This window comes from Brachyistius frenatus, unplaced genomic scaffold (genome assembly GCF_029030835.1).
Source record: "Brachyistius frenatus isolate BFR_SWC_R1_liver_20210118 unplaced genomic scaffold, ASM2903083v1 Contig_550, whole genome shotgun sequence".
In the NCBI taxonomy this organism is placed as follows: domain Eukaryota; kingdom Metazoa; phylum Chordata; class Actinopteri; family Embiotocidae; genus Brachyistius; species Brachyistius frenatus.
The window spans coordinates 59,082-72,754 of record NW_027211149.1 but is presented as its reverse complement, the minus strand read 5'-3'; the positions used below and the strand labels follow the sequence as shown (position 1 = coordinate 72,754).

Sequence of the window (13,673 nt, the reverse complement as noted above, 5' to 3'; positions counted from 1 at the left end):
AATACAATTTATACCAATAATTATCAGGACCTTAACACACACACACACACACACACACACACACACACACAGTGTTTAAAGGGCAGAAAAGGACATTTACCCCCCACACACTAAAAACAAGGTTTTTTCCTAACTGAAGATAAACTGACCTTCTTTCCTTTATCACAAAAAGTCTTCTTCCTGTGGGGTCCAAGTCAAATGATGTGTTATATCAGTTTGTTGTTGTTTTCTTAAGTTAAAATGGTGTTTGGTACTTACTTTTTTGCTTCGTAACGTTGTTCGTCATAAAATAAAAATCAACCCAATAACAAACCAAATGCATGTTTACTTTTCGATCACATGTAGCTGGAGGGTCAATGCCCTTATTACCATTTCTTTTGGTTTAAAGCAACATATTAAACAACTTACGAGGAACTGAGAGGGGAAAAAAAAAAATCCACGTTTGTTACGTCATGTATTTTGGCAATATACCTGCAAAAAATATAGTTTTAGGGAATTGAAGAACTTTAAAAGCAGAAATTCGTCGTTCGCGGGAGCAGTTTTAAATATCAGTTAATTTTCTACATCTGCAATTAATTCATCAGTGTCCAAAAAAAAAAATCAAAATATCAAAAAGCCGGTAAAGATGCAGATGTTCGTTGTTGTTGAAGTTCGGACGGTTCACCTCCTGTAAGCAGCACGGCAGGAAGATGAGTCACCGAGAAACACTTTCTTTAACATTTCAAAGTTTCAAATTGGACGTGATGACGTGTAATCACGGAGAAGTGGCCGCTCTCAGAACAAAACCCCTTCAGCTCCAGACACAAACGCAGCGTATGGAGCGCCTATCTGGCCGTTAAGGCTTCTTCTCGTTGACTTCAGGGGTGACGTCTTGAGAAAAAAAATGAAAATGGTGTAACTGTGCCGGGTGAGTGTGGCAGCTCATACTTTGCCTCATTCACAAGCTGGTTTACATCCTGCCTATGGAAGTTAACGAAATAGGAACGAGAGTTAAGGAAATGTAAAAAAAAAAAAAAAAAAAAAAAAAAGATGTGGGAAAATAGACATTTTAATCTTTGAACTGGTTTTACATTCATTCTTTCCTTCTGTTCGACAGAGTGGCGTCACTTATAGAAGACGAGGAACGAGGACATGATGATGTATCCCGGCTTCTGAGCTGGATTAGGATCCTGGCCGTCGAACAGGCCGAAGTAGACGACGGTGTTGGATTCAAGCCAGCTCATGTTCAGCTGAAAGAGGGCAGGAAGAAACAAATGATCCACACGGTAGGAATAAAAGCTATTTAATGACATGAAGTAATGTGTCAGTCTCACACGAGGACTGTAGATCTGTCTATCTAGAGTCTATCTACACCTATTGATCAATCTACAATCTATCTATCCATTCATCCATCCATCCATCTATCCATCCATCCATCCATCTATATATCCATCCATCTATCTATCCATTCATCCATCCATCCATCCATCCATCCATCCATCCATCTATATATCTATCCATCCATCCATCTGTATATATATATACATCCATCCATCCATCTATATATATATACATCCATCCATCCATCTATATATCCATTCATCCATCCATCCATCTATCTATCATCCATCCATCTGTATATATATATATATACATCCATCCATCCATCATCCATCCATCCATCATCTATATATCCATCCATCTATATATCCATTCATCCATCCATCCATCTATCCATCCATCTATCTATCATCCATCCATCTGTATATATATATACATCCATCCATCCATCCATCCATCATCTATATATCCATCCATCCATATATCCATCCATCCATCCATATATCCATCCATCTATATATTCATCCATCCATCATCTATATATCTATCCATCCATCCATCTATATATCTATCCATCCATCCATCTATATATTCATCCATCCATCATCTATATATCTATCCATACATCCATCCATATATCCATCCATCTATATATCTATCCATCCATCCATCCATATATCCATCCATCTATATATCTATCCATCCATCCATCTATATATTCATCCATCCATCATCTATATATCTATCCATCCATCCATCCATATATCCATCCATCTATATATCTATCCATCCATCCATCTATATATCCATCCATCTATACATACATCCATCCATCCATCCATCATCTATATATCCATCCATCTATATATCCATCCATCCATCCATCCATCCATCCATCCATCCATCCATCATCTATATATCCATCCATCTATATATCCATTCATCCATCCATCCATCTATCCATCCATCTATCTATCATCCATCCATCTGTATATATATATACATCCATCCATCCATCCATCCATCCATCTATATATCCATCCATCCATATATCCATCCATCCATCCATATATCCATCCATCTATATATTCATCCATCCATCATCTATATATCTATCCATCCATCCATCTATATATCTATCCATCCATCCATCTATATATTCATCCATCCATCATCTATATATCTATCCATACATCCATCCATATATCCATCCATCTATATATCTATCCATCCATCCATCCATATATCCATCCATCTATATATCTATCCATCCATCCATCTATATATTCATCCATCCATCATCTATATATCTATCCATCCATCCATCCATATATCCATCCATCTATATATCTATCCATCCATCCATCCATCTATATATCCATCCATCTATACATACATCCATCCATCCATCATCTATATATCCATCCATCTATATATCCATCCATCCATCCATCCATCCATCCATCATCTATATATCCATCCATCCATCTATATATCCATCCATCTATACATACATCCATCCATCCATCATCTATATATCCATCATCTATATATCCATCCATCTATATATCCATCCATCCATCCATCCATCCATCCATCCATCCATCTATATATCCATCCATCCACTTCATAACACATAAACATTAAAAAAAAAATCCCAAACCTGACATTATGAACAATGCATAGTCACGTAGACAAAATCAAATCCACTAGAAAATCTGAATGTGCCGCACATGACCGCTGAGAACATGAGAGAGCGAGTCAGGAGTTTGTGTGATTACATCAGAGGCTTTCAGGGTCATTAACTCACTTCAAAATAATAAAGCACTCCTGAATTCGAATGGCTTTACTTCCCTCAAAGTGCTCGACTTTCAGCAAGACCTTGATTTTAACAGGAGTTTCTTTCGAGGAGAAAATAGAAACTTCACTGATCGTGCCAGAGATTGTTAAAAAAAAAAACATGCAGTTTTTAATGTTTTAATAACCGTTCTTAATTGTTTTTAAACGTCCTTTTTCTTTTGCCTTACGTGTTGATGCTTTTAATGGATTCATGCGAAGCACTTTGAATTGCCTTCCCGGGTTACTTATCCACCGTCAAATATAACATCATCGACGCAGTGGACGCTTTGAATAAAAGGCAACGGTGGATCGAATGAGAAGATCTGTTGGTTGAATGGACCGACCTGGTGGGTGATGTCGATCCTCCAGGGGTTGACCTGCAGGCCGTCGCACCAGCCTCCTCGTCCGTACAGCCACGTCCCGTGTTCGTTGGGTACCGCGCCCTCTTTCACCCGCATCGCGCAGCCCAGAGCTGTTCCTAACGGTCCCGACACGACGGCAAAAACATGTGAAAACCCGCGGCAGGAAAGCAGTTTAATGCCCAGTCCTCAAATGTATTGATTTAACTGATCAATAATACAAGATTTAGTTGATAAAAAAAAAAAAAAAAAAAACGGAAGCGTTTCAGTCATTTACCAAGTAGCAACGACAGGGTTGTTGGTTTTGGGAATTAATCAAATAAATAAATCTCTTTCCGATTTTTGGTTGGACATTTGAAGATGTAAACTTGAGCTCTGAGAGCTTAATACTAAAAAAAAGTTGTAATGAACACTACGCTGACTTTAATGACTTGAAGGTATAACAAAAATGTCATTACGAAAATGAATTCATATTTTTAGTGCCCCAACATGTTTATTATCTTTATATCTGCTATGTGTTTATTGACATTTTTGCTTTTCAAAATTCACTTTCTGTCTGATTCCAACCAAAAAGAGGTTTAAAATAAACATCTAATAATGTCAATGTTGAGTTTCTAAGTTGAATTTCTTTACCTCAGAAAGGAAAGCAGGCGAAACTCTCCGACCGAGATGATGTCTTTGTGGTTATGTACGTTTTAAATGTGTCATATTTCTAACTAATGTAAGGGCTTCTCATTCATACTGACTCAGCTTCTTCTTTTTTTTTTTTTCCCCCGTGAAGATGTTCCTCTAAGATCGTCCTCTTCCTCACCTGCGGAATCAAATATGTGGGAGTTGTTGTGAACCGCGTTGATCAAGAAGTGGTGGGACGTGACACAAAACTCTCCGCAGCCGTTCTCGTCGCTGCCGTGTCCCGTGATGACGGCGTACAGCTCCACCTGAAAAACAAGACACGCGACCCGATGAGGATGCTCATCGGACAGGAAGGACGGGGTTGTGCGGTATTTTGTTTTTTGTAATTGTCGGTGGATCCGATACCTTTTCGGACGATGCCGGGATGGGGAATTTGACCGGCTGGTATTTTTTGTTGTAGTTTTTGTCGAAGGTTCCCCCGCTGTACAGCGTCGTCACTCTGAAGGGGCGGAGCTTCTCCGTAGAGTAATCTGTGACGGAGCATACTAAAAATGTCAACAACAACAACAACAACAACAAAAAGATAGTCGTAGAGCTGCCAGAGCTCCATCAATTTTGTTTTGTTCTCCAAGTGAGGACATAAAATGTTTGCAGCCCAGTTTTCACTGCATTAAACTGTTAATACAAACCTCCTGTATCTCAAACTGAAATAAAAAGCCCCACTAGCTTTTCAGTGGACGAAAACCTTTCATTTCAAAGAGAGAAACGTCTTGAAACAGAACAACCGTCGAAAATAGTACGATTGTGTTGTTTTGACTTGATTAGATTATAACAAAAATATACACTTCTGACTACAATCTCAGAAACAATTCCACAATTTAACCGTGGGGCACGTGCCACGTACTTATATCATTACACCCCATATTTACAAGAAATACATTATTATACTGTACCGAATCGATGCACAAGTCTCTAGAAGACTGAACCGGATCAGACCAATGGTCTAGAGTTTTAAAAAGTAAAACAAAAATGTGAATAAATCACGATGTAGAGTCGTAGTACCGAATCGGTTTGCTTTGTGACATCTCTTTACAATTCAAATTGTAGCAGCAGTAGTTGGATGAACAGAAATGGTTTCCTAACAGGCTCTGCAGACCGTCACAGATGAGATAACAAGTACAAAAAAAAATGTAAAACATAACAGAATTAATTTGAGAAAAATGTAATAAGCACATGACGGCATGTCTTAAGAAGGAGAAAAAAAAACAAAAAAACTCCCAACCAGTCACTAATCATCCCCGACAGATTTCTGTTTATTCACTTAAAATCAAAGTTTTTCCTGGAACTAAAAAGCTTTCTTCCAGGAAATACTGACAGACAGTCTTGTTCCTCTTCCTGCGGAGAGATTCCTGCTCTGAAAAGTGGACAGAAAATGTTCGGGGATGATGTTCGTCATCGTTCTCAGTTGGGGGAGGTCATCTTAGTTTCTACGAGTCCTACGTGAATTTATAAATGTTTTATTAGTGAATCAAACTGATTTAAAACATATATATATATATATATAGAGCACACCATAGTGTGAAAGTTACTCTGTGATTACATGAAGCGACAGAAGCAACTCGGAAAGCCTGAATCCACACAAGTACATCGTGGGTTCAGATTTGACCGAGTTATGAAAGAAAAGGCTTCAAAACTGCATCAATTGTGTTGATAATTGGCCAAATAATAATAATAATAATACAATATCTAACTTCCTGATGTGATCATATGTCCCCCCTGTGAGAGACGCCTCGCAGCTTCAAAACCTCTCACACAGAATCAATTTTCATCTCGGTTGTCTCACGGTATTCAGAGGTGAAGCATGAACAAGTTATGTCGCTTGATCAACGTCCTTGACGCGCCTTCTCCTTCGGTCTTGGACGGTGAAGCTCCGCCCCCTCAGAACACCTCGACCGACTCGTCGCTTCATCGCCGTCGACTTTCCGAAGCATTTTAAGGGTCTTCGTTGGGTTTGAGACGCGACACGATGGGCGCTTTTTAACGCTCGAGTTTCAGGGTATCGGAAATGTTCACGTACCAGAGCGCTGACGTCGATCAAGACACGTAACTTGGAAAGTTTCTCGAGTCTTACAAATTTGTGTTAATCGCACCTCGCATCGTACTTCCATCGTACTTCCGACTGCCCGAGTTTTTACGGCTGCGAGTTTGAGCGCGTCGGCGGCGTTATGGCGGCGCTCACCTGTCTGATTGCTGAGACCGAATCTCAGGTTGAGGGAGACGATCCAAGGCATCGCCCACGCCACCGTCTTCATCGTGAAGGTGCATTTATCGGTGTCCAGCAGCGGGATCAGAGGGGACACGTCCGTCAGCCAGTGGCCGATACCTCTACAAAAACAACAACAACAACAACACCATCACACATATATCAACTAAAACGACAAGAGAAGACTTACAGAAAGGTAGAAATTGTGTTTGTGTCTAAACTTGATCCGAATCATTCGTTCGATAGAATTATTAAAAACGACATTATGATGTTAACTAAAACGCACAATGAATGACTTTATTGATTTATTTCCTGGCCTGAACTAGGATCAAATTCAACACTGAAAGCAAAGACAAAAAAAAAAATTGAAATAATGTTTTTTTTTTCATCGGATCATCCGGATGACACTTTAATTTGTGGGTTAATTATTAAAGTAGTAAAACGGATGTTTTTAGCATTTAAATTTAGACAGATGAGGCATTTTCAGAAGACTCGCAGTTTAATGTCTTTATTTCATTCAAACTGATTAGAATCATTATTATGATTACTATGATTATTATTATTAGCGTGTTTTACTTGCACCTCTCACCTGCGGAAGGCGGTGATCCAGCGGCCCAGCTCCATGTTGCAGTGCGGGCTGAGGCGATCGCAGCACACGAACAGCTGCACCGTGTGATCCCACTGAGCGCAGGACGAGTCCCTCCGGCCGGGACACGACAGCGACACATCGAGCTCCAGCGTGTCAAAGTCCAACACGCCTGCAGTACGCGCATTAAAAAAAAAAATCCTTAAAATGCTCCTCGTGCATTACAAACAAAAGGTGAGTTCACACTGAGAGATGTCAAAAATAATGGAAAATATCATCAGCGTTAGACCCGAATCTGTTTTTGTTGTTGTTTTGTTTTGTGTGCGTTTCCTCTGATATTCAACCCAGTCTGGTGTAATGTTTCCACTTCTGTGCCGCGGCGTTGGTGAAGTTACCTTGAGGCAGGTCCACGGTGGCCACCGCTCCTATCTTGCCCTGCATTTGGATTCTGTCAAAGACACAAACAACTTCTGCTGGTGTTTGGAGTTTGGTCTGCAAATCAGCCGAGAAATCAAACCTGGAGACGCGGAAAAACAAGTCACGAGTCAGTGGCGAAAATACAAATAAAAAACAATGACAAAAAAAAAGAAAGATTAATGGGTATACAGTAAATATCAATTAAATTATTTTTTTCGTGAAATACAAGATATGGACAAATTGAGAAAGAAAAAGGATTAAACACTAAGTATAGATTTGGGAGAATACAATTATGTACAATTTATCAGAGGGTTTGTAGTTTTTAGGGGTTATTTTTATGTCTAATAATACACAGATTAATAATTAGTCTGGTAAATGAGGAAGATCAGTATAAAATTACAAACAACGTTCAGAAAAAAAACAACCTCAGGATTGCAACTCGCATTATGACTGAAAGTAATAACTTAAACTTAATATCTAATGAATGCTGGAAGTATTTTCAGAAGGACGACAACAACCCTGATCAGAAGGAGCGGATTTATCTAATGACACCATGATGACTTGTGGGAAACATTTACTGACTTTGTGTTTCATGAGAAAAGTTGATGCTTTTTTTAAATGGGAGTCTATTGGAATTGAGGTTGTTTTTGGAGCCGGCCCCCTGGTGGCCCTCAGTGGTATCACACTTTACGGCACTTCGACATTGGCTTCACTTTTCAGACCCGAAAACTGCATCCATTTTTACATACAGTCTATAAGTCTCCCTCATCCAAATATATATGTCTATATTTATTTATAAAGAATTAATCAAATATAGTAATGTATTACTTACTATTAGTTATTATTATGGTTAATTATTTGGCCTGTTTGAGGGCAAATGTGTTCTGATTTTAAATCCTCTGCAGTCCATCAGACTTGACATTAAAACCAAATACAGTTAATGAAACAGTGCAGCAGTTTATAATAACATAACAATAAGTGTTTTATTTTCTAAAGCCTCCCCTCTTCTTACCACTGCGCCTGCCAGTTGATGAAGCTGAAGGTAGGGTAGAGAAACCAGCCCATCTCAGCCAGCGCCCCCTGGTGGTCGACACCGATGAAGAAGTTTGGGGACGGGGTGGTCTGGAAGGACACAAACACCTGCTGTCCAAACCTACGAAACAAATTCACATATTGTAACATCATTAGATCGTAAACTTAAAAAAAAAAAAAAAAGATTAAAATAGATTAAAGGCTTTTTAAACGAGCTAAAAATACTTCATTACCATCCAAAACAATGATTTGAACACTCTGGTGTTCAAATTAAATGATTTAAAGTTGTGACCAGACAGAGTGGGCGGAGGTTTATTAGAGAGAGAGAGAAAGGGGGGGCAGATTTCCTCTAATCTTCTAAAAGAACAGTTAATCTATGGAAAAAGGATGTGAGGCGTCGACATCGGGACAATTTTAATCCTTCAGGTGAGCCGGACTTACCGGAGCGCCTGAGCGACCGAGACCTCGTGATGCACCATGGCAGCCGGGATGCCGAGCGGCGAGCTGCACTCGTCCCCGGCGCAGTTCATATCCTGGATCGCATTACCGTCGAGCGAGTAGACGAGGACACCGGAGGCGTTGGATCTGGCCATGCTCTGAACCTGGAGGCCAAAACAATTTAATAAATAGTGACACAACAACTTCATGTTATTTTTTTTTATTGTTCGTTAATTCAAATTTAACTGATTTATAGGTAAGGCTTTTAACGATGTCTTCAAGCTGCTTCCTTCAAAACTCCCCGGAAAACGTTTAATGTATATTGATACAAAACAAAGGAGAAAGCAGCAAAAACTCACATTTTAAGACGCTGGAAGCAGACAATGTTTGGCAATTTCCTTGCTAGATATCAATTATCAAAAATTGGTTTCAGACGGCGACCGAGTCCTCATGACCGTACTGAGGGTCACGTCTCGAGGGTTTTTTAAAACAGACCTGTGAGTTGCCTGTGAAACATATTCACACTGAAACCAACTAAAAAGGCACTTTTTTTTTTTTTTTAAGCCCTCATGATCCTTTTGTTACAGCGAGCCAATTAGTAGTTGCAGCTTAAAAGGATGCGAGATTAAAAATGTGCTGAAGGGGAGGTCGATTCGACCACAAGGCTCAATGCCCCACCCTCCCCCCACCACACACACACACACACACACACACACACACACACACACACACACACACACACACACCCTCTATACCATCACTGACACCCTCCATGGAGAAGATGGGATGAAGGGCAGAAATTGACAGATATTGAATTAACAACATGTTATTTACTGTTTCCAGCTCCACAGATGTGCATATTTGTGTTTGAAATCATCTTATATCAAATAATACATCACTAATCTTTTAAGTCAGGGCTTGTGATGGGTTTGTTTTACTATTTCTGATTTTTTTTTTTTTTCTTTCTTTGTGACCATCCAAAAAAAGCTATAAATTTCTGAGTAATCTATGAGGGAAATGCCGGCCAAAAAGCATAAATGTGTTACGCCTGTTACAATCATTACATCATCACCTGATCGTAATTGTTCGAGTGTAATCAATATAAATCTTTTCCACTCTGCTGACGAAGGTCAGTTCCTGCTTTAAAGTCTTCAAATGGATATTTTTTTCCCTCTCAGGGCGTCATCACAGATTTTTTGCGATCTAAGAGCAGCTGTCAATCATCATCATCGTCACCATCATCATCCTTATTAAGATTAAATGTTAACAGACCTTAGTGAAGTAAGAGCAGCCGCCCTCGGACACCCAGGCCACGGCACCCTCCACCGAGGAGGACGCCCGGCACCCGTCTCCTGCGTCAGCCAGCGGGTACGACTTCGAAGCCCAGCGTGCCATCAGCCAGTCGAACCTGGCGTCGAGTCTCTTGATGACTATGGGCATGTGCCACCCTGCGGGGGGGAGGCGGGGGGGGGGTGGGAGAGGGGGCGATAATAACAACCACGAGATATACCGTCAAACAGATCGACCAAACTGCCGACTTCACAAAAAAAAGGACGATCGAGGCAGCTCGAGAAGCGCTCGTTACCCTGGGAGGTGAAGCGAGCTTGGGAGATGCCGCAGTTGTGTCCGTTGCAGCCCCAGTAGTAAAACACAGCGGGGATCCAGTTCCCGAGAGTGAAGACGGGCAACGGACAGAAGTGCAGCCGGGACAGAACCTCCTTCTTACTGCGGGAACAGTAATGAGACTTCTTTAAAGACACCGAAGCGTGGATTTATTTATACAGTCAAAGGTTCGATACTCGGACTTGAAGTCTATATTGTCAACACGACGACGGAAAGAAGAGAAAATAGTTTACAGTTTACAGACAATTACACAACCTGAGCAAAATGTCCTGTAAATACCCCCCCCCCCCCCCCCAAAAAAAAAAGCTATTATTTAATTTCTAATGAAGCATTGTTTGAGATTTGGTTGTTCCTATTTTCCACTTGTGGTTTCGAGTATGTTTGGGACAGTTTAAACTATATTTATCTCTATTTTTAACACCTTTGATATGTTGGATTATTTTGCAGGGTTTTTGTTTTGTAGGATTGATGCTCCTGACAGTTGGGAAGCAACAGATTTAGTCTCTGTGAGACTGTTTGAGTCTCGTTTTATCGTCCAATAAACTTGTTTTAATGGGTTTTAAAGTTTGTTTTTTTACTGCTCTTACAGTGAGAACTTTTTAATAGCTTATTAGTTTCCAGCTTTATTGGATCTCTCTGCAGCAGAAATTAAACAATGCACAAAATTACCTCGAGACTGGTGGGAAGTAAATAAACACTTCAGGGCAAATTGTTATGTTAATTCCATTTTATGGTCCTTTGTACTTTTACTTCACTGCATTTATTTGACAGCGTTAATCTACAAAGAAAAACTGGATACCAGAAAAACACAGACAATAGAAGTCAGTAAATAACGAAGTCAGTTAGTTAAAAACAACTAAAAGTCTCAGATGAAAAACGCTCAGACTTTATTGAAGTCTCAGGTCTTCTCAGCATCTCGTTTCAGTGTTGAGCAGCTAAAAGAGTAAAAAGCAGCTTCACCAGGTTTCGCTTCAGTTTGGACATTAAGATGATGATTTATGGGACTTTATGGACTATAAAGTCAATAAAGTGATCCGAGAGGGTTTTTACTAAAATGTCTTGTTTTGTCTCGACCAAATGTAAACGACAAAAAGAGTTTATTATCACAAAAGACTGAAGGCAGCAGAAAATAATTCAAATTTAAGAAGCTGTAATTGGGGAATTATTTTTTTTTTCATTAAAAACTTACTTAAAATGTTGAATTCATTATAAAAAAAATAGTTGACAATTTTATGTCTATCAACTAATCATTCTATATTTTTTTTTCAGTTTTACATATCTATTACTAAACATGTTCTTACTATTTTACTCTGTTGTTTTGCTATTTGTTGCTAAAATCAAGAATAATATCTACCACCACCGACACTACAGTAACCTGTTTGGTAAACATCACTTTTCTAGTTGAGTATCAACCCCTGGACGGAGCTACAGGTATGAAGGTATTTTTGTGTCTTTATTGTGCAAAAAAAAAAAAAAACACACACACACAAAACGTTTTAATAGAAAATGTCTTGCACTGCAATCAAACATCAAGTTTGTAAGTACAAATATATAAACTGAGAACAGGTTTCTGACTTGTGACCAAAGGTTTTTGACTTGTCACCAAAGGTTTCTGACTTGTGACCAAAGGTTTTTGACTTGTCACCAAAGGTTTCTGACTTGTGACCAAAGGTTTTTGACTTGTCACCAAAGGTTTTTGACTTGTGACCAAAGGTTTTTGACTTGTGACCAAAGGTTTTTGACTTGTCACCAAAGGTTTCTGACTTGTGACCAAAGGTTTTGGACTAGTGAGCTAATATTTCTGACTTGTGACCAAAGGTTTTTGACTTGTCACCAAAGGTTTTGGACTAGTGAGCTAATATTTCTGACTTGTGACCAAAGGTTTTTGACTTGTGACCAAAGGTTTTGGACTAGTGAGCTAATATTTCTGACTTGTGACCAAAGGTTTCTGACTTGTCACCAAAGGTTTCTGACTTGTCACCAAAGGTTTTGGACTTGAGACCAAAGGTTTTCAATTTGCAACCAAAAAGTCCAGTTTAATAAGCAAAATTATTAAGTCTATGACCAAAAGTAACAAAACTGTAAGAGCAAATGGGTTTGCAATGCAGTAATTTAGTTCTCTCTCTCTCTATATATATATATATATATATATTACTTACAAACTTAATTTTTAATTGCAGTGCGAGAAATTTGCTTCCAAAACTGTTTGTATTTTTGCTTCGCTTGCATAATAAAGACACAAAAAATACCTTCATACCTCCAGTTGCCCCCCTAAAGCAGTGGTTCCTCCCCGGTCACCTGTGCATGGCGGCCCGCAGCAGCTGCTCCCTCATCCAGAGCACATCGCTGACCGAAGAGTCGTCCAGGGACATGAAGAGCACCTGAGAGCCGTCCGGCAGACCCTGAACCAGGCTGGTCAGAGAGGACTCCGAGCTCCACAGACACTCCAGAAACGCCGAGTTGTTGGTGAAGGCGTGCAGGACCAGAGACCCCCCCGGGGCGCCGGGCTGGTAGGAAAACTCCCCATCCAGAGTCGGGACTTTAAACGCGGCCGCGAGGTCACCGGGCTCCGGGCCGGCTCCGGGGAATTTTCCCCAGGAACCGACGCTGGTCGCGTGGTCGTGGCGGGAGCCCCAGACCTCGTCCTCGGTCAGTTTCATCCGCCGCCTCGCTCTCTCGGCGGCTTCGGTCACATGACCCGTCACAACAATCAGGAACCACAGCGGTGCAGAGTGTGAACGCAGCAAAGCCATTGTTCCCGATGCTCGACGAGAGGCCCTGAACTCACCACGACCACTGACGTCTCAGCATTACTCGACCTGGCGTTTGTCTCGAGGTTAAAAGGTCAAGCTTTGACTGAACTGTCAATTTAATGGACTTCCGTCTTCGCATCCAAACATGACCGGAGGGGGCCAAAAGACGGTGGTGGGGGGGGGGGAGTGCCAATTGCTGTCTACGGCGGCCCTCGAGGCACAAAAGAAAAGCGCAAACCGTACTTTGAGCAGGTTGATAAATGAAAACAATATTCAAATTAGTTACAAATTAATCCATACTAATCACATTAGGAAAACAAATATCTACTGATAAGACGCTAGTAAATGTGTTTTTTTTAAAAAGTGTCAACCCACTGTTATCTCTATTTTATGTGTATTAAAGATGAATA

General features: G+C 40.3%; 1 protein-coding gene across 2 annotated transcripts; it reads right to left on the bottom strand.

Moving 5' to 3' along the window:
* Positions 1-305: 305 nt before the first annotated feature.
* On the bottom strand, positions 306-13,430 carry LOC138614685 (uncharacterized). 2 transcript variants are annotated; one of them, XM_069688248.1, is made up of 13 exons: positions 12,809-13,430; positions 10,473-10,612; positions 10,160-10,335; positions 8,891-9,051; positions 8,430-8,570; positions 7,396-7,517; positions 7,004-7,172; positions 6,391-6,536; positions 4,557-4,681; positions 4,330-4,456; positions 3,504-3,637; positions 1,071-1,229; positions 306-960 (listed from the first exon to the last, which is right to left on the bottom strand). In XM_069688248.1, exons 1-12 carry the CDS (start codon positions 13,261-13,263, stop codon positions 1,104-1,106), a joined length of 2,022 nt encoding a protein of 673 aa, XP_069544349.1. In that variant the 5' UTR covers positions 13,264-13,430; the 3' UTR covers positions 306-960; positions 1,071-1,103. The 2 variants fall into 2 exon arrangements, with proteins under 2 accessions (XP_069544349.1, XP_069544348.1); XM_069688247.1 differs by lacking the exon at positions 306-960 and having other exon boundaries at positions 1,033-1,229.
* Between the last annotated feature and the right edge of the window lie 243 nt (positions 13,431-13,673).

What these genes read in the sequence shown, in the direction of transcription:
- LOC138614685 (XM_069688248.1), bottom strand. Translation starts at nt 13,263, where the DNA reads ATGGCTTTGCTGCGTTCACACTCTGCACCGCTGTGGTTCCTGATTGTT. An exon ending in AGCTCGCTTCACCTCCCAGG is followed by an intron (nt 10,336 to 10,472) that starts GTAACGAGCGCT and finishes TCCCCCCCGCAG; the next exon opens with GGTGGCACATGCCCATAGTC. An exon ending in ATCAACTGGCAGGCGCAGTG is followed by an intron (nt 7,518 to 8,429) that starts GTAAGAAGAGGG and finishes CCGCGTCTCCAG; the next exon opens with GTTTGATTTCTCGGCTGATT.